The sequence below is a fragment of the Bombus flavifrons genome, chromosome 7, assembly GCF_040668555.2.
Source record: "Bombus flavifrons isolate JBK064 chromosome 7, iyBomFlav1_principal, whole genome shotgun sequence".
Lineage (NCBI taxonomy): Eukaryota > Metazoa > Arthropoda > Insecta > Hymenoptera > Apidae > Bombus > Bombus flavifrons.
Window position 1 is genome coordinate 1,718,568 of NC_138448.1, and position 24,520 is coordinate 1,743,087.

At 46.7% G+C, this 24,520-nt stretch overlaps 1 protein-coding gene across 23 annotated transcripts in view; it reads left to right on the forward strand.

The window, feature by feature from the left end:
• Positions 1-22,536, forward strand: part of LOC138181818 (protein turtle) — a 156,890-nt gene extending 134,354 nt beyond the window's left edge. For 12 of the 23 annotated variants that reach the window (XM_069117081.1, XM_069117092.1, XM_069117096.1 and 9 more), the window contains 9 exons: positions 3,178-3,465; positions 3,541-3,950; positions 4,254-4,525; positions 4,804-4,976; positions 6,594-6,674; positions 8,490-8,675; positions 8,781-9,008; positions 9,254-9,347; positions 16,441-22,536. In XM_069117081.1, the coding sequence (XP_068973182.1) occupies positions 3,178-3,465; positions 3,541-3,950; positions 4,254-4,525; positions 4,804-4,976; positions 6,594-6,674; positions 8,490-8,675; positions 8,781-9,008; positions 9,254-9,347; positions 16,441-17,635 (2,927 nt within the window). In that variant the 3' untranslated portion in view covers positions 17,636-22,536. Of the gene's footprint in view, positions 1-3,177; positions 3,466-3,540; positions 3,951-4,253; positions 4,526-4,803; positions 4,977-5,208; positions 5,278-6,593; positions 6,675-8,489; positions 8,676-8,780; positions 9,009-9,253; positions 9,348-12,727; positions 13,022-13,817; positions 15,900-16,440 lie in introns of those variants that run through there. The other 11 variants (XM_069117090.1, XM_069117103.1, XR_011173610.1 and 8 more) reach the window with 10 other exon arrangements.
• Positions 22,537-24,520: the final 1,984 nt, after the last annotated feature.

Consider the following 24,520-nt stretch of genomic DNA (forward strand, 5'->3'; position numbering starts at 1 on the left):
TGCCAATAATTAATATACGTCGGATCGGTACGATAATTATCGGAGCGGCTTGTTATTAGAAGTTATCGGGGTATTTTCGGTAGACGGTAATCGATCGAGCACCGATAATGAAATTCCGATAACCGCGTCGTCAGAAAATGCCTCGATGCAACGAGTTCGGTTTTTGTCGCTGGATTCGCGCGGAGGAGGCGCGCGATCGATGTCTGTTGATCGATGGAAAGATCCATCCGTGCCGTTCGGACTCGTAAGACCAAGTTCCGGCGGATATCGGTCGCGTTTTTTTTTTTCGCGATTTTATGGAAGTTCTTAAAGTCTCGTTCGGGGGAATCGTCCCCGATGGGATCGGTTGGCCGTTCTGGGTAACGACGTAACTTTTACGTCGTTTTTAATTCCCGAATCTCTTCGGAATGCTCGTAAAATTGACCGGACGAGCCGTTTCAACTTTCTACGCTCCCTTCGGCACGGATATTTTAATTAACTGGAATTCTAGGTATCGCCTAAGTATTATTTCAACGAGGAGAAAAGAAACGCACTGCTCTTATCTCTCGCCGAGTTTGAAAGGCGCTTTCGATGGAACCCATGGGAAGGATAATAACGATTGGTCGGTGCGGACATTCCACAGCCAGCAGCATTGGAAATATCTGACAGACCGGTGCATCCATTACGTTTCCAGGCAGATCGTAAACCGATGCGTCGATGCGATATCGATCGCTGAGTGCGCGCGATAAAATTCGCGTTAGGAGGTCGGTTCCGGACGGTGCGGTTGTGGTAGTCAAAGCCAATTAGGATGTTCTTCGCAGCGGCCCGAGTTAAAAGGCGATTTGTCTCGAGCACTCCGCGTACCGTCTCTTTTTCTCCCCTCAGCCCCTGGCCTCGTTTGCCACCGGTGCCGCAGATTTGTAAGCTTCGTTACGAGGCCGCGGGAACATTCGTCTTCATCATCGCGCCGACGTCTTTCCCCTCCGTGGTTTTCCTCCAGTTAACGACCGGCCGATTTAATACATGGACCGACGCATCGATTTTCATGATCGACGCGCCATGTCGGTACTACCCTTCTCCGCTCTATTTTAGAGGAAGGTAATCGGTTTGCCATACCGAATTCGCGTCATCATTTCGACGAATGCCAATTTTTATGCATTCCACGAAATTTTTCGATAGTCTCCCTTAATTCGACGCGGACATGTAAAAAATCCGTGTCAGTCGCGAACGCAGATTCGGAGGACCCGACAAAAGCCCACCAAAAGTTTTACATTAATAAATCTCGCTGGAATCTGGGCGCGCGGTCACGAACGAGCGGCCGTGAGCCGTGAGTGCAAAGTAGACGACTCTCATCTTCCTCGTATAAAACACCGCCAATAGACTGCGCCATTAATGCAGAGGATCCTCGAGCTGCCGAGCTCAACCCAACTTGCTCCGCCCGGTGCCGCGGTAGCGTGAAACTTTTGAATCTGCTCTTTGAATATTTACCGAGCTTCCTACTCCGAAATTCATTTCTATCGCGGAGACGTTTCTTCTCGGTCGTGGACCGTGTCCCTCGGACGAGCGACTCTTTTCCCCCTTGAAATTGCCGAAAACACGAACGCTGTCGCGACATCTGCCTTTTGTAATCTCGGCTCGTAATAAAAGCGAAGATTGGGAGGCTTTGTTCGTCTTAAACCGACGTATCGATTGCTTTCAAGTTTCTGGGCGAGCGTCGGCGACGCGCTCTATTCTCAGATTCATTGCTCTCGCGGGCGAAAAGTTTTAAATCCGACTTGTGAATATTTATCGAGCGGCTGCTTCTAAATTCATCGCGTTGTCATCCGCGAGGCGCACGCGTCTCAACTCCATCGTTGAATTTCATCGTCCCGTTTGTAAGGATCCTCCGTCGCTTTGTCCGCCAAGTTAACTTGGCGTGTTTTCAACATAGCGGAATTCGCGGCATGCTCCGCTACCGTTTTATGCTCGCGCTTGCGGTTTCCTACGTACCCCGCGTTGATTCGACCGTGCGCCGTTTCATTGTTTCGGGGCACAACGGTCGACGAACCCCGCGATGAGCGGATTCCGATCGAATAACGATTAATTTTCGTCAATGAACTTGGCGCGTTTCGCCGGTGCAGAAGGTGGAAACGGAAACAGCGGAAATCTATTCGGGAACTCGTAGCGCGCGACTCCTTCCTTTGAGAAAGTGGTTGTTCCCACGAACGAATGGCAGCCAGAATGGCAGCCAGCTTAATTCCCGCCCAGTGAAGATAGATCGGATTCCAGAAAGTACCAGTGAATACCAAGAAAAGTTGGAAGGACTTTTGTCACGCAGGATCGATTTCTTCCCATTATGCGTGGAAATATTCAGCCGCGCGACCGAGAATGCGTTCCTCCGTCTCGAAAGTCTCGCAAGTTTTAAAATTCTACGTACATGCTCGTAGGAGACGATCTTCTGGATATCAACGAAAATATAATGCGTCCTGTTAAAATCTTTTTGTCAAGACTCAAAGCGAAAAGTTGTCCAAAGAGAAGGTAGTCAGTTTTAAAGCGGTGAGGCGTATTGGCTCAAACGCGGGCCCGTTTTCTTTCTGTTTTTCTTTTTCTCTACGTAACTTCCGTTTGGAACTCGTCACCGACTCGAGCTCGTCCGCTCTAAATACGCAAGAGAATTCCGCGGAACGAAAACTTTGTTGATCGCTTCACCGGTCGGAACGAGTCTCTCGTTCGAATCGATCCGCAGTTTCGGGGCGTAGTTCTTCCTCTGGCGCGAAACGACGTTTCTAAAATAACAATCCCGTCCATTATAGAGCCGTCTATTCATCGGGCTCGCTAAATGGAGAATATCTATCGCTCTTTCCATTTGTTTACTTATCGACGTCGTCTAGTGAACTGGTTTTCGCGCGGTCTCAATTGACACGAGCAACCGAACGATGAAATCTCGTTTCGTGATACGCTTCCGCGCCAGGCCAAGTTAAAAGCTCCTCCGACGGGCTCGTCGTTTCGGTCAGGATATTGGTTGGCCGCCGCATTTCCGGCATCAGTCAGACAGACTGACGTTGACAAGCTGCTAGCGTGCCAGAAATCGGTATCGTCTCTGACGAGCGCTATCAATCCGCTGGCTTTTTTTCGATCGCGTAAACTTTGTTTGCCTTGTTTCACATCGATTTGCGTCGATTGCGAATTCATTCTAACGTTATTCTTTGCTGTTTGCAGGCGGAGCGGTGATCACCGTGCCACCAACGAACCAGACCAAGCTGGAGGGCGAAAAAGTTCAGTTTTCCTGCGAGGCGAAAGCTCTGCCCGGCAACGTTACTGTACGTTGGTTCCGCGAGGGAGCTCCGGTAACGGAACTCTCGGCGTTGGACACCAGAGTATCGATCAAACCGGACGGCAGTCTCGTGATCAATCCCGTTAGCGCCGACGACTCTGGTCAGTATCTGTGCGAGGTGACAAACGGCATCGGCGACCCGCAAAGCGCCAGCGCTTACCTCAACGTAGAATGTGAGTTATCGGCGATATTTCGCGAGCTAAAATTGTTATCGATAGACTTTTACAGCTAAATACACGGCGTTTCAGATCCAGCGAAGGTCACGTTCACTCCCACGGTGCAATACCTGCCGTTTCGACTGGCTGGTGTGGTCCAATGTTACATAAAAGCCAATCCTACCCTTCAGTACGTCACGTGGACAAAGGACAAACGATTACTCGAGCCTTATCAAACGAAGGATATCGTCGTGATGAACAATGGCTCCCTGCTCTTTACACGGGTCAATGAGAATCATCAAGGTCGATACACCTGTACGCCTTACAATGCGCAGGGCACACAGGGAAGTTCTGGGCCGATGGAGGTCCTCGTGCGAAATCCACCCGTCTTCACTCTGGAACCAGAACCCATCTATCAGAAGAAGGTCGGCGAAACGGTGGAGATGCACTGCGACGCTCAGGAAGCCGAGGGCACGCAGAAGCCCACGATACAGTGGCACAGGGTATGCATCGCCGAAAAAGAGTACTCGACGTATTGTAGAATAAAGTCGCGCAAATTCCATTCGCTCGAGCGGAAACATAATCGGCGAATATTAACCGGATACCGAGAATCCTTGTATATCCTAGACTTTTCGGCGGCGTTTCGGTTTGTCATTGATGCAGTAACCCGCTCGCGCGGCGGAATAAAGGTTTGATCGGTTAACGAGTTGTCGAGATACCGATAACACGTTTCAATTTCGCGGCATCTACAACTCGTTGGTCGTTTAACGCTCGGCTCGAGTTGCATCGTGATTTTCATTGCGCAGAGGGATGGCGCGTCCATTCAACGCAATCGGGCCAAAATCGTCGGTGGCAATTTAACAATCGAGAGCCTTCGACGCGCGGACTTTGGCTTCTACCAATGCGTCGCGTCGAACGAGGTGGCAACCATATCAGCCTCCACGCAGTTGATCGTTGAAGGCACGCAACCCCACGCACCGTACAACGTATCCGGGACTGCGACCGAGTTCGCGGTCTCGTTGACTTGGCTGCCGGGATACTCTGGAGGACCTGATTACAAACAGGACTATACTATCTGGTGAGTTTGATACTCTGGCTGTTTACTCGAATTCTCGTGTCGACCGGAAACTGTTGATAGCGTTTCAAGTAGCTTCTAAGTACAAACGGTTTTGGAATAGTATTTCCGAGTATGTTCACCTGGAACGTAATGTGACCATGGTACGTGGCGCCGGTAATATCGGTTAGAATGGCATTCCGAGAGCAAACTCGTAAACGAGTACGTTGTTTCGAATGTTGAACTAAGTATGTACGTTTTGGAATGAGTTTATAGGAAGCTTTGGTTTCCGTTTAACGCAGGTACAGAGAATCTGGTACGTCGGAATGGAAAACGATTCCAGTAACTCCGTCTGGAAGCACGACGGTAACGATCAACAGCCTAACGCCAGGTACGCTGTACGAATTCCAAGTGATTGGGAAGAACGCTCTGGGCGATGGGATGCTGAGCAAACTCATTACCATCAGGACACTTGGTAACGATCTTTGAACTTTTGGTATAATCGGATCGGTGATACAAGGTGCCGTATGATCTCTCGCGATAATCGTTCGTTACAATCCGGAACTCTCTGTTTCGCGACAGTCGACTTTCGAACGAATATCGCTATCGCTGCAATTAACGGTCTTTGTCCATGTTAACATGACTAACAAATCGCATCCTATGCAATTCTTCTTTTCCTTCTTTTTTCAATCGCTTCACTCTCGAAGACGTGGCACTGACGCACTCAGCGACTCCATCATCGAGCGCCGGTCATGCTCCAGCCACGGACGATAGCGGTAAGATCGTCGTTTCAATCGTAGCTGTTCGTACAACTAGTAATCGGTGTCGAAAAAGTCGTTTCCGTGAGTAGAGGCTGCGGCAAGCACCGAAACAACTCGACGCTATCGCAAAAGCTGTAGCCCCGAAATCAAAGGGACGATTTTATATTTGAACGCGATCGACCATAAAACCGTCCGATTCTGGGCTTTCTCCTGCTCCTTCTTGCTCACTCGCTCGCTCGCTCGTTCTCTCTGAAAACGGACGAGCTTCGAAACGAGCTAACAAAGAATCTCGGTTGAACGATTTCGTAAAGATGCCTTGCACGGAAGGAAGCTTCCCTCTCTTCTCCGTGACCGATGTTTATGAAGCTTCGTTGCTGGAAATAGCGATTCTGAGCGAGAATTTCAAAGTTAACGCTAAAACTCACCTCACCTAAAAGAAGAAGCAAAGAGGATGGGAACGAAGACTTCCGTCGCGACTTATCGTATCGGAAAACCCATCGAGCCGTTCATTCTGTTTCCTCTTTTATTTCCTTCCCTCGAATCTGCCGGGTCATTGCCTCCCATTTGTACATACTGTACCTTGATTTTTCCTACACGAGCTTGTGCAGATTTTTATCCGGTTGTCGTTGCAAAGACAAGGGCGACGCTGCCGATCTTCAACTTGCTTCGTTTCGTGCATTCGCTTCTACCATACACACACATATACGCATTCACACTCATAAACTTCTATATGTAGTAAATTTTTGTTTCATACATCCGTATGCAATTCGTAATCCCGTGAGATCGTAAAACGTGACCCGATTCGTCCATTTTTCCGGCATTTCCATATTAATAACGTGTCGGAATCAGAAATTTCCGCTAATAACCGGGAACGAGCCACGAACAACCATCCGAATTTTCTCTCGTACAGTGGAGCCACGAGAACCCCAGGTACATCCAACTTCCCTTTCCCTTTCCCTTTCCCTTTCCCTTTCCCTTTCTCTGTCCCTGTCCCTGTCCCTTTCCCTTTCTCTTTTCCTTTCTCTTTCCCTTTCCCTTCACCCGCATCTTTCTTTCCCCGCGCTTCAATTTTTGCCCCTTTCCATTCCCCATTCGTCGCTGTCTACGCATCAACGGTCTCGAAACTCGTTAGCCCGCCTCGAGTAACACGATTACAGCCAGCTTAACGAGAATTCCGGTGGATCGGATTCGCGAGGATCTCCTCAGCACCGATCCCGCTCTCTGCGACCTATTATTAAGGCACGACCAGTCACCCCGGACCACCGGATCCACTTGTCTTTCGACTCCCACCTGATTTCTCACGATTGCCGTTTTCTTTGCTCTCGTTTCAGACATCTTAGATCATAATACTCTCATATTACCGACCGATTCTACCGGCAACCCAGTGTTCCCGCCAATCATGCGCCCGAAAGGTATCAATTTCTTTTCTTTAATTTATTTACTCTACCGCGTGTATTCGTACAATTTCCTTCGTGTAGTAATTGGTTTATAAACACTTTCAGTCGCACTCAATATGAAATTTATTTTAGCTTTTTCCCAGTTGTGTTTTCTATCGACTATCTCTCCTTGTTTATCCTTGCCCCGTATCCAAACGTCTAAATACCGTAACGTGATCAGAAGGGGACAATAAACACGAGAAGAAGGGAAAGCGGAGCCTTTGCATCGAAATCAATTGTCATTCACGATGCTGTACAGGCTTGGCGTAAGTTTTGTCGACAGCGCGCGAGCAACGTAAAAAGTCAATAAAGACCGAAAGCGTCGAGAAACGCGTAATCTCGTTAACAGGGGACACGCGGTCGACCACCAAGTTGGTTCTCGTTTCGATTGTTCTGTCTGTTTGTTAGCTTTTTGTTGGGTCGTTTTCGTCGTCCGGCCTGATTTCGTCTCGCGGCCGGAATTACGTTTATTTTCGGAGAGAAACACGGTCCTGTTTCGGCCCACTGAATTTTTTCGTCTTTCAGTCGACGGAGACTCGATTCTCGTCGTTGTTTCGCGTGCTTCGCTCGCTATCCGACAAACGAACTTTTTCCCCCAAATTATTCGACGAGATAATGTGCTCGAATTCAATAGAAACGGACGTACTAAAGGAAAGGGAAAGGAGGGGTGAAGGGTTGGCGGCTGGTATCGAGAAGCGGAGAGTTTGGTTTCGAGTGGAACTCGGTCGCATCGAGCGCGCACGGTGCGACGATCGAAACGAGTACGGTCGAACAAAAACGCAAGGGTCGCCTTTGCGGGGAGAAATTTTCATTCGACCGGCGCGAATTAATTGCAGCCACTCGTGGCCGTTACATTGGTAAAAAGCTTTTCGCGAATACAATAACCGCGTTCCAGTTATTCACGGTATTCCCGGACGCCACAGCGCGGCGCCTCCATCGAGAACCCATTTATATTTTTGTGCCTGCACGGTTAAAGGGGGTGAAGCAAGGTGTGGGTAGGTGCGGGCACGCGTCCTTGTGTGCGTCTGTTTTCCGTTTGCACATTTTCTAATGCACACGTTGCCGGCTGTGTGGTCGACAATTTATTCGGCGCAGTGTGCACGACCGCGGAAATGAAGTTAACAAATAGGTACATTGTAAATACCGCAGAAACGATCGCAGAAATATCGGCCGCTTCAGTCACGTATATTTTTCCATCCTGAAAATTTATCGCATTGTGCCGTGATACTGTTTAACGGATGCAAATAATTACGAATATTGCCAGGGAATTTCATCGGCAACGCAGAACTACGTACTGGCGCGTTTTTTTTTTTTTTTTTTTATTAGTCTCTCCCTTTATCAAATTTACTTGTTTTTTTTGCTTGTCTTTTTTTAAATTCCTCTCGACTAAACATCGAGACGACGACAAATAAATCTTGACAAACGGTAACGTTAATGCATTACAATGTCGCGGGACAGACGATGTTGATGTAACGTCTCGAAGGAATCGGAGACGCGTGAGCTCATCTGCTTTCGTCACTACTTACATATGTATATAATGTTACGACCTAATTACTTCCGGCATTCATTCGTTAGCCTTATTAGCGGCTGTAATCTCAATTCCGTCGCTGTTTCCCCCGTAACCATAGAGTTACGCGCTGGAATGCGAATAAACGCCCGATGGAAATCCTTGAGAAGGGAATTACGCATACAGTATGGTCGTCGAGTATAACACCGGACATATCCCACTTTATTCTTTATGTAAAATGTTTCTTTGTCTGTCGACCCTACTAATTCCATATAAATCGTCAGGACCAAAGCCAGGTCCTCCCAAAAATCTCACGGTGACGGAGGTCAGTAACGGTTTCCTGATATCCTGGGAAGCCCCTGTGGAACGTAATCATCTCATTCAATACTACACCATCAAATATAAGACGGACGGACCCTGGAAAACGCTCAACAAGGGACAGATACGACCCGAAGAAACCAGCTATTTGGGTACGTTCTTCTTTCACTTTGTCTCAAATAAACAACAACGATGGTTAAACGAATTTTTTTTTTTTATGTTTTCTTGTATCACGACAATTCTGACTGCGAGTACAGTGAAGAATCTGGTCGGTGGTAGAACCTATTATTTCCAAGTGTTCGCCAACTCGGCGACCAATTACGGCGCCAGCGAGCAGGTGAAATTCCCGGTGCCGGCTCGAGTGAAGCACAAGGCGATCACCGCGGGCGTCGTTGGCGGTATACTTTTCTTCATCGTTGCGATCATCCTCAGCATATGCGCGGTGAAGATTTGCAATAAACGGAAAAGACGAAAACAGGAGAAAGGTAGGGCTGGGTCGCGAAGAGCGAGTTAATCGGTCATTTGACTTATTCCTTCGAGTCTTACCTGCACCTGGGCTCGAGGTCGTCTCGTCTTCTTCCTAGCAATTTATTCTTTGACATTCGCTTGGGATTCGTGGTTTTCCCTTTAACTCGAAAAGGAGACGAGAACGGCCTGGTAACGCAGGGCTGGGCAAGCACCTGTGAACCCTGAACACTTACTCATTTAACATAATCTTGTAACATTGTAGAACTGCTTTCAGCGTATAGTATGGTGGCCTGCCGGGTTACCGACGCCAGGAACGGCGCAGGGCAAGGGCCCCAGGGAACAGTGCCTTTGAAAAAGTGAGTGTCTGTCTCCGAAAGTTCTGTTTTCCCCACAGGTTCCGACTTTATCTAAATTTTCGATCCCCCGATGGGGGTTCCCCCGAAGATTAATTACGAATCGAGGACGTAGACTGAAGAGATCGTATCTGCACTCGAGTGTACGGTTCGTTTCAGCGTCGTTCCGTGATCAACAGAACGCTTGGATAATTGTGAAAACGAAAGGTACGCCCTGCCCGAACAAAGGGAGGACCGTGAAGCCGGTGCAGCTACGACCTTGAAGAGATATATACATCCATCACTTAGGTTTAGCCAGAGCTAGCAATTAAGTCCACTCCACCCCTTCTTACGAGCATTAGGCGACCGAAGCACCGCAAGCATTTAAGAAACCTCTCACGAGTAATTAATAGCAAACAAAATATTCGAGCTATATACCTGATATTATGCATATACATTTTTATTATCACGGATAAACATATATGTGTATATATATGTATATATATTTACATGTATATATATACATATATACACACAAACATATATATATATCAAAAAAAAAATATATATATATATATCTTTACATGATAGACGTGTCGTTCGTGTGACAATCTTGTTTGCGTTTAAAATTCAAACGATAGAGTTTCGATGACCATCTTTTATGATACACGAGTGACGTGTGGAAGGCAAGTAAGCATTATTGCACGAACGAATGAAACTCTCTTTAATAACATATCTCTGAGTAACTTGTAAGTCGGGAGAGAGACGTAGGAGAGAATCTTCTCGTTCTCTCCTTTCGCCGTCTCGATCCACTTTTACGAAAACAGCAGTCACATCCACTTGTCGTTGCAAAATAAAGAAATAATGAGACAAACAAACGTAAAATACACGAGAATATAATACAAAGGAAAGTAATGTCGAGGATGGAATAAATGAAAACCCTCTTTTGATCTTGCGCAATACATAATAGAACGCGAGCCGCGTACTTTTGTTAGATGCATCGCATGGCGATGAAAAACCGGCAGACTAAACCGCAGCAGCAGAGGTATTTTGGACGAGGTTGGAGAAACGATCAACGCACCTACATATGTATATTGGCGTCCGCCTTTGCGTGTGCATTGCGGTCTTTGGGCACGAGCGAACAATCGAACGATGCTTTTGCATTCGACCTGGTCCCTGGATCCGAATTGTTTCGATCTCGGTTTTCCACCGAAATAACTCGATTTCGTCAAGTTACATATTCGACTCGTGTTGGGTAATACGGACATGGTCCAGATCCTTCCCTCCTTATTTTATAGTTTCATCCTCGAATAGGGGGGAGAAGTTAGGGCACGGCACGCGACCGAAACGCGAGACACGAGAATAAAGATCCTATCCGAATTTTCCCTTTTCTGACCGCGATCGATACGCACCTCGGTCAATCCAACTTTTCGCCACCCGAAAGACTGGCCAATTTTTTTTCTTCTCCCTCGATGTGGTATCTCGGAACACGTGCCGATAAAAGAAAAAGAAAAGGAAAGAGAGGAGTCGATCCGGGATCGGATCGGACGCTGTTCGCTCGAGCCTCGCGCTCGCCTTCCGTCGCGTCAGCGTGCAGCTTCTGTTGCCACGAAACAAGCACAGAAGCAAAACAGAGAGCGGGTCGTTCAATGAACGACACCAGAGAGAATAGTTCTCGAGAGAGAAAATGATCGCACGGAAACGTACGATCGCGAAAGAGCACGTTCGCCGACGTCATCGCATTTCCCGACGAACCGTACGTACGTATGAAAATCGGCCTCGATAACCAATGATAAGGTGTTCAGCTTTGAAATCACGCCAAGCGGACTGCACGTGTAGTAACGGGTACTCAGCCGACTATTATGATTTCCATCGTGGCATCCAAAAGTCCACAATACGACTGCAGTGATGCCTATTCTGGATCGTATGTCGCCTTTATTTCCCGCGACGAGCCATTTCGTTTGTCGTTCGACGTCCGTTTTCTTTTTTTTTTTTTTTTCTTCCTTCCCCACGATTCACCACCAGACCCAACTCCAACTCCCAACCCCTCCCCCTCTATTTTTCGTTCGTTCACCTCCGTTGACTCTTAGAAATTTTTGCGGATAAATCATTCACCTGCGTTTCCTTCATTTTCATTCACGTCGATCTTCCCCTCACCTTTTCCTCGTTCATGGCTTATTTTACGACTGTTTTTTCTGAATCGCTGGCACGATCAATCGTTCCATTCGAATTACTTGTGGGCTTATCGCGAGAGCATCTTTTCCAACGATCGCAAAAACGTAGCGTGCTCGCGATTAGGCAAAGTACCATTTTTTGTATTCATCTAATTAATGCCTTTTCGATGTTTACGCGAGTAATCTTAAATTCATGTACGCGATCAGCCGCGGCATTAACATTGATTCGAATAGTCGATGTAATCTGACGTGATAAAATATCACGAAACTATCCGCGATTACTCTCCTCGCGGCAATGCTAATTCATTGGCATTATCTACGCGCTTCTACTGTATGTCACGGTAATCGAATCGACCGATGGAGACTTCATCGTAGCGAAAAATGGATTCGACGAATACTTCTCGGACAACTTTTAGTCTATTCGCTGGTCGGTCTCGTGATAAGCCCTTTTCTCGATTTACACGCGCGCGACTGAGTCTCCCTCGTGCAAACACGAACGTATCTACCGCGCTTCTCCCGGGGGTTTTCACGAAGCGAGCAAATAATGCACGATTATACCTACACGTATATCCAGAACGGGCTGGACGGTTCAGCCACTGCCAAGATTATCGTTTCCAGCTCCGTATTCGTAGCCGTAGATGTGTATACCTTTCGAATATCGTTGGTTGTGTTAGCGTGTACAATCGGAGATCAAAGTAGTTGCGGGCGATAAATTATCGAAATCGATGGAGAAAGCACGTATACGAGGTACGAATACGGAGCTGATAGAACCTCGACGATCGACGTTCGAGGATCACGATCAGAGCAAGGATCAGAAGAGAGCCAACACGCGAGCTAGAGAAATTTTGCCGGAGATCGAGAGGGTTACGGAGAGAAAGAGCTCGGAGTAGTCTTTGATAAAATCTGTCGATAATCGAAGCTGTGTCGCGTCATATGATGCGACGGATGTGAGAGAAAAAAGTAGAACGAGTGTAACTTCGGCACAAAGACATCTCCAGCGGGTTTGGAATTAATCGCTTTCTTTCCCTCTTTCTCTCGTTTCTCGTACGAACGGCAATCGCGATAGAACGAAAGATGTATAACGAGGAAACGCGGCTAGAAAGGCACACGATGAAAGAGAAAAGAGAGCAAAAGAAAGAAAGAAAGAAAGAAAGGAAAAGAATATGAAGAAGAGCTATGAATGAAAACGTGGGCGTCTCTTGTCCTCCTCTCTCTCTGTGTTTTCCATAGGTCGACAAATCTAAACGCGTGCGGCGAGTCAGTCTCGACGCTGACCCGTTGCAGCCCGTTGAATCCGCAACTACCACCACCACCACCACAACCTCTTCATCAACCACCACTTCCTACGCAAGTAACCACCCCCGCCACTGCCACCTCGGAGCCGGTCCACGAGCAGGCCCCCCCGAACCGTGATCGTGACCATCACGCACTCCACCTCGATAATCGAGATTACGAGAGCGTGTTTATCATAGAGAGGCGGAACAGTAAGCCTAACCTCCGCTAGCCACACTGAAAATAAACCAAGTACTACCACTGCTACTACTAATACTGCTACTACTACTACTACTACTATTACTACTACTACTACTAGTACTGCTACTACTACTACTATTACTATTACTACTATCACTACTACAACTACTACTACCATTACTACTACTACTACTACTACTGCTACTGCTACTGTTACTACTGCCACTGTTACTACTACTTCTACTAGTACTACTACTGCAACTGCTACCGCTACTGTTACTATTGTGCTACTACTACTTCTAGTAGTACTACTACTACTACTACTACTACTACTACTGCTACTGTTACTACTACTTCTACTACTACTACTACTACTACTACTACTACTACTACTACTGCTACTACTACTACTGCTACTACTACTGCTACTACTACTACTGCTACTACTACTGCTACTACTACTGCTACTACTACTGCTACTACTATAATACGGCTACTACCATCGCTCAACTACTACTACTACGTACCCGAGACAACGGTTGCTCCCGAGACCACGAAAATAAGAACTCGCCGACGACATACATGTATGTGTTTGTGTGTATCTGAAACACCTAATTGCCAAACGATACGTCGATCGGTCAAACGATTCGATCGATACTCGTGGTTCGTCGTTGATCGATCGAGCGAGCAAACGCCACTTGCCGCTGGGACTTGTCCGTTACCAGTACTATCACTACTACTACTACTACTATTACAACCTACCTACTGTACTATTACCGCTACTACTACTGCTACTACTACTACTACCTACTATGCGAGACTACAGCTCTGCAATGTTACCTGCTAGGACCTACTAATCTACCACTACTACCATCTACTACTATCTACTACTTAGGATGATTGTCATGACTGTAGATGAGATCAGCAATACAGGCAATACAGCTAGGAGTCACACTAGTAACATCCAGTCAGTACCCTAAATACCTTCGTTCGGCGGACTTAGGGAGTACATAGATACGAGACGAGAAAGACGGTAGATTCTAGTAGCTGAAAACGATGAATAATCGCTTAAACATAACGTGCTACTTAATCAAGACACATAGCTTCTTTTTCGCAATTGATTGAGGTTGGCAAACGAAGCTAGTCCTTGTCATTTTACGTAGATTAAAATTCTTTCGACATATCATGTACGTCGACTTTTGCATTTATCGATGTTCATTCTCGATCTCGCCTCTACAGTGATCACCGTACATCATAGATCAACTTGTTCGTTCACCTTTCATTTTTTTTTTTTTTTTTTCTTAACTGCCAGTCGCAATGATACTTCACTCATAACTGTCGCTGTCCTTCTTTCTCACTGATACGTTTATTCACTCCATTCTGTCATCTACTTTGCTCACTTGACTCACGATCACTCACGTTCACCCGACTTGTTCACTTGATTTTTGTCTGTCGTCTCTCATTGTGCCACTCGCTCAATCGATAGACGATAATTAAGATACGAGCGAGTCGATGGTTTAGCAAGATTAACCGGTTAAATGACGATTGTATGTAATCGCGACGTAACAATGCGTATCGAAACGGACCCCGAAACCATCGAGATCGCTGTGACTACTTTTTTGCTCGTATATATTGAAACATCATGGATTTCGCGCAACATCTCTGTATTCGTAGATGCACCGAACTGAGATAATTCTTATTAAAGATTCGATCGATAGCTTGCTTCATTTTTTAAAAGTGTCGCGGACCGACCCCGGTTAACATCCGGGCATTTCGGGTACGGTTTCGGTGCGGCGAACGAAACGCAACGACGACCTCCCTCTATTCGCCGGATTCGGTTCGCGGCATTTACTCTCACCTTTAACCCCTTCTCTCTCTCTCTCTCTCTCTCTCCTCTTCACGTTACGATCTCGATTACACGAAATAACTTGAGCAAACGGGAGCCTTCGCGGGGTCCGCCCGTTTGCTTTTTCAACTCTTTCCACTCACGTAGCATGTCACGCTTCACCGAGCATGACGATAAAAAGAGATGCAAAAGTAACAAAGACAAAAGAAATGCAATGGAACCGCTGCGATAGTAATCAGGGTGCTTCCCATCGATCGAAATTTTAACCGAAACTTCTTGTATTCTTTTGTTGTTTCCAGTCTATCGATTTTAGACGAGCCGTAAAAAGACGCGATCACACTCGATCACACACGGACATAAGCAAAGAAACATAGGTAAGCCGCTTTCACTGCGGCTCTACCCTCAACTGCATTTAGACACGATTTTTCATTGTATTATTCATTGTTGATCGTTTTTACACGATTATTCGTCATTGTACGAAACTTTGCTCTTTCCCCTACGATCGATGAACATTATTGTCTGATTATGCTTAAATCCCCTCTTCCTCTACCATCGATCCGTTTTATATATTTGTATCGTTGCGCAATGATCTGTTGTACATTCTCTTTACTTGATAATTTTCCGTGTTACCCCGAGTATTCCTTCTATTTTCCGTTCTCTTCTTTTCGCGGACGCAGTCATCCGACACCTATTTATCGTGTGTGATTTACGATTTTGTTTCGCCTTCTTTGTGTCTATTCCGTTGTGAACGCACGACGAAACGCAACGAGTTTTGGAAGAACGTGAGACGCGATCCCGACAGGAAAACGCGTTATCTATTTGCTCCCTAATATCACCGCCTAGAAGTAACGTTCGATTATTTAGAGTTATATTTCTTATCATTATCGCCATGATATTGTTTTTTGTGAATGTAATCGTTGTGTTACAACATTCTCTCTCCCCCATCTTTCCTTGCTGCCGGACCCGAAGGAGGAGAAAAGGTGACGAGTTTCGGAGCACCTAAATCCACGATTGCTATCACTAAAAAAAAATTGGGCAATGAAATCTAAAAAAAAATATTGAAAAAGAAAAGAAAAAAAGAAAGATCCACTCACTGGCAACGCCCACCTGCCCACGATCCACATCACGCCCGACCACTCGTGCACCGGAATGCGCATGCGCATGCCTTCCCCGCCTGCATCCATTATTCGTTATTATACGTATACGTAATTAATTCTCAATAATTATCTTGTACGTTTAACTTGTACGTCTGCCTTTACGTTGTTTTGTTTTCCTAGCTCCTACTTTCCTTTTTGTTCGTGTTAACGTTGCGTATTTTTTACGTCGTTGTTGCACGTTTATCGCTGTGTATGACGATCGCTTAACATCGTCGAAGGAAGTCGATCGATTTTCAAACTGTTTCAATATCCGACAAAGAATACTCTTGCGCCCGCAATGCTTCTTATTTGTCAAGGATAGAACCGAGTCGAGCTTGTCCAGACTAAAAGAGCGTTCCTTTTTTTCTAAACGAAACGATCGAAATTTCGTCTCGATTCGTCGAATTCCTTCGACGGGGTTGATCGCGTCGCCATAGTTAACGGCCACCATTGCGAACTCTCTAACGCTCGTTCTGTCCTACCCGTAGACCTAGAAAAAGCCGAGTACCAGGTCTAAATCTCCTGCGGGAGATTCTGAACCCGGATACACCGGACTCGTGCCGCGGCCGACCGCTGGGTAAAATCTCACGCGCGGCCGACGGCCGCTTCGTGGTAGCAGACTCGGTCCTCAGCTCGGCGAACAACAGCATCCTGGACGCTTCGAGCAGCGACGACGGTGGATTCCTGCCGAAGCAGCGACTCAAATCTTCCTGGCGGCGACCGCTCGTCGGCACCAGTCAACTCAGCCTCAGGTCCGATGGTAGCGGCGTCTCCATCGGAGGGTTACCGCCGTCTATTCATCATCACGGAACGGTGAACTCGTTAGCTAGAATAGCGCCAGCAATCTGCACGATCTCGTCACCCAGGTTCTTGGCCAGTTCACCGAGCGGGCCGCAAGTCCCCTGGACGCCTTTATACTTCAGCGATCTCAGTTCTGTCAGGCAACCATCATCAGGAGAACGTTCCTTTCCGACGCCGCCCGATTATCTTCAGCTTCGTAGCGTGCACCAGCGATACAGCCAGGAGCTTCCCTCGTTGAAGGCGATCCACGCCGAGTCTAGGAGGTTCGTACCCGTTCAACCGTTGGCGACCTCTTCGCCGCCTCAATCTGCTGGTAGATCGAGAGCGAGGCTGCCTCCTCGACACGCGAGACACGCGAGGTCTGCCCCGGAGCTGGCCGCGTCCCCAGACTTGGAGACATCGCCGGAGAGTAGGTCTAGCAGTTCGGGCTTCGGCAGTAAAAACACCTCGCAACAGAATCAGAGCTCGAGGAGCGGTAGTACAGTGGCTGAGTGGAGACCACCGCCTTACAGACCACCGCCGCCACCCCTGGTTGGCCGATGGTTGGAGCTTCAGGATCAAGCGAAAGTCGAGCACACGCACATCCAAAATGCCGTGGACGCTGGCAGCGTCGATGGACATTACGAGTTCGATCCTGTCTCGTGTACGCCGACCCCTACATCCGCCTCCACCCCGACCAGGGAAGAGAGGCCACCGGTGCATCAGATTCACACTATTCACGTGCCACACATTCACCAGGTGCATACGATTCATCATCAGACGCCGAGGTATAGCAGGGACAACATCGAGGCTAGAGTGCAAGCGATGAAGGCCGAGTTCCATCAGTTTCGACAGCGGCAAGCGAGGAGAAGACAGAGCGCGCATCTCGAAAGCGCCTGTTGACGGCACTGTTCACTAGTAACTAAGCTGCATTCGTTGGATTTCCATATAGTTCCATCATCGGATATCTGCTCCGATTCGTTGCTTCTTCGTCTCTTTTGTGGTCAATCGGAAACGAGAAGAACGCGTAACGAGAGACGGAACGCTCTGCGAACGAAGCAAATTCGCAAATCAAGACATCTCGAGAACATCGGAAGAGAAAAGAACGGGAGAACAGTCTCGAAGGCCGCGGGAGAGCGATGAAGCGGACGAATCCCAGCAAATCCCGGCTGTGACGAAAGTTATGCAAACGCGATTCCAAGCGGACGTCGCCGTGATTATCATCGGAGACCAACTGTTAAAGCACAACGAGGATCATCGTACGCGATTCAAATGTAGGCAACTTCAAGTCAATTCTACCAGCTGGGCAACCATCTCTACAAAAAAAAAAGGCTGTTACAAGCGTCAGCTCAGGATACATAAATTTCACCAATGCGAACAACTAACGTAGTAGAACTGTACGTTAAGAAGTTACACATCGTCCGAGTCCGATCGTTGCTGATTTAAGGAGAAACGCGACATGCGAGACGAGTTCTCGTACCCCCCTTCTCTCGTCCGACAGTCAAGGAATGTCACAAGGAGGATCGACGACGTTCCAGAGGATCCAGCGACGGAAGACGAAAGACGGTTCGAGCAGGCGGGGACGATTCGAGTTCGACGATCGTTATTGGTCATATCCCGCGTGTACTAACGACGCCTACGTCCAATTCGGACGACCGCGATTTTTAGCGTTACTAATATTATCGAGTAAAGAGAAAATCAGGCGGATGAGTTTCTTAGCGAATGGAAGTGCGAGGAAGAAGCCGGAGGACGTTCGGCCGAGAACAACTCGGTAGAGAACCGATTCCGTTCGAACCGATAACTAAATGTTCCCGCCCGAGGAATTAAGCGAAACGATTGGCACGGAACGTGAAATCGGATTTCAGGGGAAGAGAAATACCGATAAGACGAGAGACGGCATGATACTCCAAAGAAACTACACCGTGCTCCGTATATCTTTTAAAACGACACGTAAGAGTAACTTTAATCGTACACTGTAAGTAATAATTAAAGAAAAACAAAAAAAAATGAAGCAAAAAAAATGAAAGCGAATGCGATGCAACTAAAAAAAAAAAGATAAGAAAACACACAAGTAAGATAATCGAAGAATTACCACACACGTATACATACATACATACATACACAAACACACACACACACACACACACAAACAAACACACACACACACACGAAAATCTAAGAAAAAAAATAAATTAAAAAGTTAATTATATCGATGAGCAATGGACTCGAAAAGTGATATTAGGCCGAAGCTTGCCTGGAAATTGCTTAAGGACTCACTCGTACTGCACTGCCTGTTTAGGGTTTCGCTAGCGACCCAACATATTATCGGCACAATAATTTTTCTTAAGTAAAGTAAACGAGAATAAGTAACGTTCTTTGAATCTAGCCGCGGTCTGACGGCCACGGAGTTTGCGAACACGCGCGTGCACGCATTCCGAAACATCGAGAACTGCTCGCCGCCTTTTTCTCTCGCCCACCCTCGTCGCGAGCCCATTTTGCTCGGGTCGAGACTTTCGGCACGAACTTTTGCCATGCGAAGGCTATTCCTTCACGAACTGCCAGCGAACGACGACGATGGGACCGACGACTATTTCCCCTCTGTCCGTTCCTTCCAACGGGAATGCGTTCGCGGCAAGAGCTCCTGTGACTGACAAACCAATATACATACGAAAGGAGATCGCAAATCGTGCACTCGCGTGGAAGCATCACCGTTGGATGCCGTGATCCGTGCATTAGAGACAAAAGAATTACACACGCGTACACACTCTTATCGACAGTACAAGACACACTGGCGACACATTCGCACATACACGCGTGCACGTGCAAACACACATACACACACACACACAACACGCGTGCGCGTACACGAAGAGAGAAAGGACGAGCAAATGACGAACGAGCGAGTGTTGTACGAATGATAACAGACACGCGACACACGTGCACACACGAAAAGCGTTCTTCGAGACCCACCTAATTCTCACCAAACGCATTGTATTAAATCATCTCGAGTCGAGGACGAAGCTCGTGGACGGCCCACAGAGTGTTCGAGGATGCAAATACGGGCTAACTTCGATCGAGTAGAACGCGACCTAAACGAATGAGAAAGATGTTAACGTATTCACCCGCGATACTTTACACGATAATTATAACGTGTTATTTCGATTTAATCGAAAGCCGCTTCTAACTTCTGTTTCCTCTTCTTTGGTTTCTACCTCCTCTCTTGTTAAATTTTCTTGATTACTTTCCGTTCAACTGCACACTACGTGCGAACACAGAGCAAAGCAGCAGCTGCGACTGCGGAGCAATCGAATACTCTCGGGCCGCGGCGCCGCGCAATTTCCCCTCGACGTCTCAGCATTTTACTTTTTTTTATAGTACAAAACATTTATTTATACGTGCGTGTTATAAATACTTATATTATATAAATATAATAGCAAGGGCTCTACTCACGATTCAACTATACTTCGACGAAAAGCCGTATAGCCGACAAGTGCAAACGACGACGCGGACGCTGTCGAGGCAGGACGCTCTGTATAATCTCCGTTAAGATGTAACTGAATGAGTGCGGCGTGAGATGAGTGCTACATTATGCGATAGAGTGCGGGATAGAAGAGAAGAGTGTATCTGTTTGAGTGTATGAGCGTGCGTGAGAAAGAGAAGGAAAGAAAGAGTGCGGAATAAGCGAACAAGAGAAGCGTATAAGATGGAAACAAAGAAAGAACGGAGGTGACGCTAAAGAGTACCAATATTCTAAAGTAATTCTAATGATTGAATTAATAATTTGATAATTAATTGATATTGTACATCGTAAACGACGTAGCGTGTAGCGTATTAATCAACGAGAACGACGAACGCAGCGACGATTAATTCGTTAAATTAATTACTATTACTCGGGATCGAAGCGACAGCGAGGAGAAACTCGAGGGACATGCATGATCGGGCCACGCCGCGATTTTTGAACTATCGTTGCTGTTGTATCATAATAAAATCGGATGTTAGAGGCGTGTCCCGATCAAGCCGTATGGTTCCCTGGTAGCAAAGAGTGGCGCACTGTGGACGCGGTGCCGGTGATCGATAACGAGGACGCACTCTCAGCCGAACGAAAGGAACCGAGCAATCAATCGGTAATCTTTTTGTACGTCGAACGGCCATGATCGATTTAAATCATCCGTTGTTCCTTTCGCAGATCGAAGAGTCGAACTCGACGAGATGACGTGGTACCGCGTAGAAAGCCGAAAGAGCAAATGTCTAGGCACAGGGAGAGGATCGGACCGTGGGTCGACGTTTTAACCGATCTTCCTTTACCCGTGTGACCCTTTGCCTGTTTAAACGGTCGAGCAAAGAGAAAATACGGCGAGCGAAGGAAGAGAAAAACCAACCAATCGATATAGACATATAAGTAACGTGTAGATATATCATAGTTAGATACAACGATCTCAAGAATACGAGCAGAGTGTCGACGATCGCGATAAATCGAAAAGACGAGAGAACGAGACGGGGTGCCTTCGACGAACGGAGGTGCCGCCGCTAAAATTTCAGTGTAACTGTGCGGCAACAATAGGTGGCAATGCCACGAATATCGTCTAAAAGAGTCTGAGATTTAGCAAGGAATATATATGTACGTGTGCATGTATATAGAGAACGAGACAAAGGATACGACATAGAACGGGAGAAAGGATTAATGGTTTGGCGCGATCGCGTGTTAAATGAATAATATGGTTGAATCGTGAATTCGTTCGTGTAACGTTCGTCATCAACATTCATTATCGATAGCTTCGTTTTGCGTTTGTTCTTTTTGTTCCTGAAAAAAGAACCGCTGTCCTCATCTTCTTCCTCTTCTGCATCTTCATCGTATTCATCTTTCTACTTCCCTATCTCCTTTCACTTTTCTACTTCTCATATCTACGTATTTCCATTTCTTGCTCTCCGTCTACCTCGAGTCATCGTCATGGCTTTCTTTTCGTTTGCGATTTATCTTAGTCGCGTTATTTATTTAGAGTTCGAGCGAGTATGAACTTACCGCCGGATGTGAATGAAATTAATTTAGGTATTCGCTCTTTACGTACCTGAAAGCCATCTGGCATAGCGTATTTTTCAGATTCGCGAGTGAAATTTTCATCCCTCGGAGCAGAACGTTTGCGAATCCATCACGTGCAGCAGCTAACAGAAAGATATTCGTCGCGGTCGAGCTAGAGATCGCGCGAGATTGGATCGATCGGTTAGCAACTACGTTCGAAACGATCGCGTATATTTACTTTCATACTACGTACTATGTTTCTCTGCGTTGCGATAACGTAAAATCGTAAAATATTTCGGAAAGTCGAGCCGTCGAATCGCGCGCGTAGATGGCAGGCTAGCAAAATGGCCAAAGAGACTCGAGGTCTCTACGATCGCGTACGTTTAGAGTTTACAGCGTCAGCGTCGCGCTACTATTATACAATGGCTCTCGGGTACTATTTTTCACCGGTATTACGATCTTCTCATTTCCATCACGGTATTCCGCATTCTTTCGAATAATCGACGCGAGTTTTCCTTCGATCGATAAAAACCGCAACGAATCGTGAACAAAATTTAATGATCAAGAGAGAGGAAGAAAGAGACGAACGTAGAAGGGACGGCGTCCTAGCGACGCTGCGCCGGTAGCAAGCGATCCGTTTTTCAAAATAAACGATCGTCGCAGTTCCAGGTACGACGAGAGTTTTCGAGAGTTCAAAGTCTATCGGCATCGAGCACACCGACGATTTCTAGGGCAACGTCCAACCGTTCGTTCAACCATACCCGCTGTTTTTTTTTTTTTTTTTTTTCGTTTTACAAAAAGTCACCCTTTGATTTCCGTTCGTGGCAGCATTCTTCAATCGCCGGATATGCATCCGCGCGCGTGCATCGAATATAATCTTCTTATCGTAACGTTCTTCTGTATCGTCTGTCTTCGCTACGTTCGCTTATATATATCGTCCGTTTTCTTGTTGCACGCGCGACTTCCAACCGAGCAACAAAATGAAAGAAATAAATAAAAGAAAAGGAGAGAAATGAGAACGAATAGAAACGAACGAGAGGCGCGTTTTCGTTAGTCACCTTCGCGAGTGCTCGCTTTCACCTCCATTTTCCACCGTTTTATTGATTGACCTATGCTTTCTCGCGAACCTCCCCCACGAGAACTCCAAGACGTACTAACCTAGGACAAATTGTAGACAATTTATTATCAAATAAAAGTGAAAAATAAAGCGACATTTGAAAGGAAAAAAGAAGAGAGTCTGTATTGTGGGATATCTCTACGTTCACTCCAATCCCTTCTAGAAGTATGCGCGATACGTATGAGCGCACCGATCCGATTGCAACTCTAAACGCGTACACAAATAAATGCATATAGAAACTATACGATGCACTCGTCTGCACGAGGTCTATCGAGTAAAGTTCGATTTATTGATACGTTTGTAGGAACCGAAACGGAACGGGGATACTAGCTCCCATCCCGTCATACACGTACTAACACGTTGCCCGGCTTTTTAAAACGGAATACTATACTTATATCGATAGTGTATAATATATTATATTATCGTGTATTAATATAATATATTACGTTAGTATCGTATATAATATAATATATGCAATATACCATAGTTTATAACGTTCAAATTTAATAAATACAAACGTTATTTTAGAAATCTGCCTCTCGTGATACTTTCATTGCTAAAAAAGCGCAACGACCATCGCGGCGGCCGCGTGTCGTCGCGAAATACTTCGAGAGGTCCGTCAAATCGATCACGTCGAACGATCGCTATCGCTCGTCTCAAAACGCAATTGAATCGTTGTCGACCAAATTACCGCGTCGCTCCGTTTTCTTGGACGATCGAAGGATTTCCAGGAAACTGATGAAACGGAACCACTGGCCAAGGCAATAAGATCATTGCCAATTCGGCGTAACGAGGGCAACGTCCAATCGTTCAACCGAGAATGCTGTAGGTACGTATTTTTGTAGGCTGAGCGAAGAAACGCGAAATCTCGGTCTTTGTCTGTAATTTATGAAGACCGCGCGTATGACCGGCCATTAAACGCGCGCAGAAGGAACATTTGCGCAACGCGTCTACGGTACTGATTACCGGGAATTACTGTAATTTCCATGATTTCCCTCGATAACGTAGCGGGCGAAAAACTGGAGCGCTTCGTTGCGATAACATTCCAACTCGACGCGTCTACATCGGCTAAATGCGTTCACGAGGCTTTTCGATGGTCTATTCGAAGAAAAAGAATTAAATACTCCATGATTATGCCGTGAGACGGTCATGCGGCGGAGACAGTTTAGCTGCGAAGTGACCTAAACGCGAGACGGTCGATGTGCAACTCCCATTTTCGATTTCCGAAGATTCATTGGTCGCATGGCAGGTGGACCAGGAACAAGTTGCTCCCTTCTATGGCTCGTCGATGAAATAATACGGTCCGTATCATTATGGACGCATTTATTTCCAGTGTCCCGGGCACGTCCAATCCTGGATCGTGATCCATGCGAATGGATCCATTATCTCAACAGCGTGACAAGGCTGTGGGCAGTCTACTAATGCGGCAAGGGACGGATGTGACGTAATCTGAGGTCACCCACGCAAATGGCGCGCGGCTGTGCCGGTGTACAGCTTCGTCGTCGTTGTCGTCGTCGTATCGCTGCAATGACTCGATCGAGATTCGATTCGACCCATCTCTCACAGGAACATCCTCGTTCCAATTATTAGCTTTCTTTGTTTTCCCATTCCTTCGATCGCGTCGTCTCTCTTTGCGAAATTATCGCTCGATCCG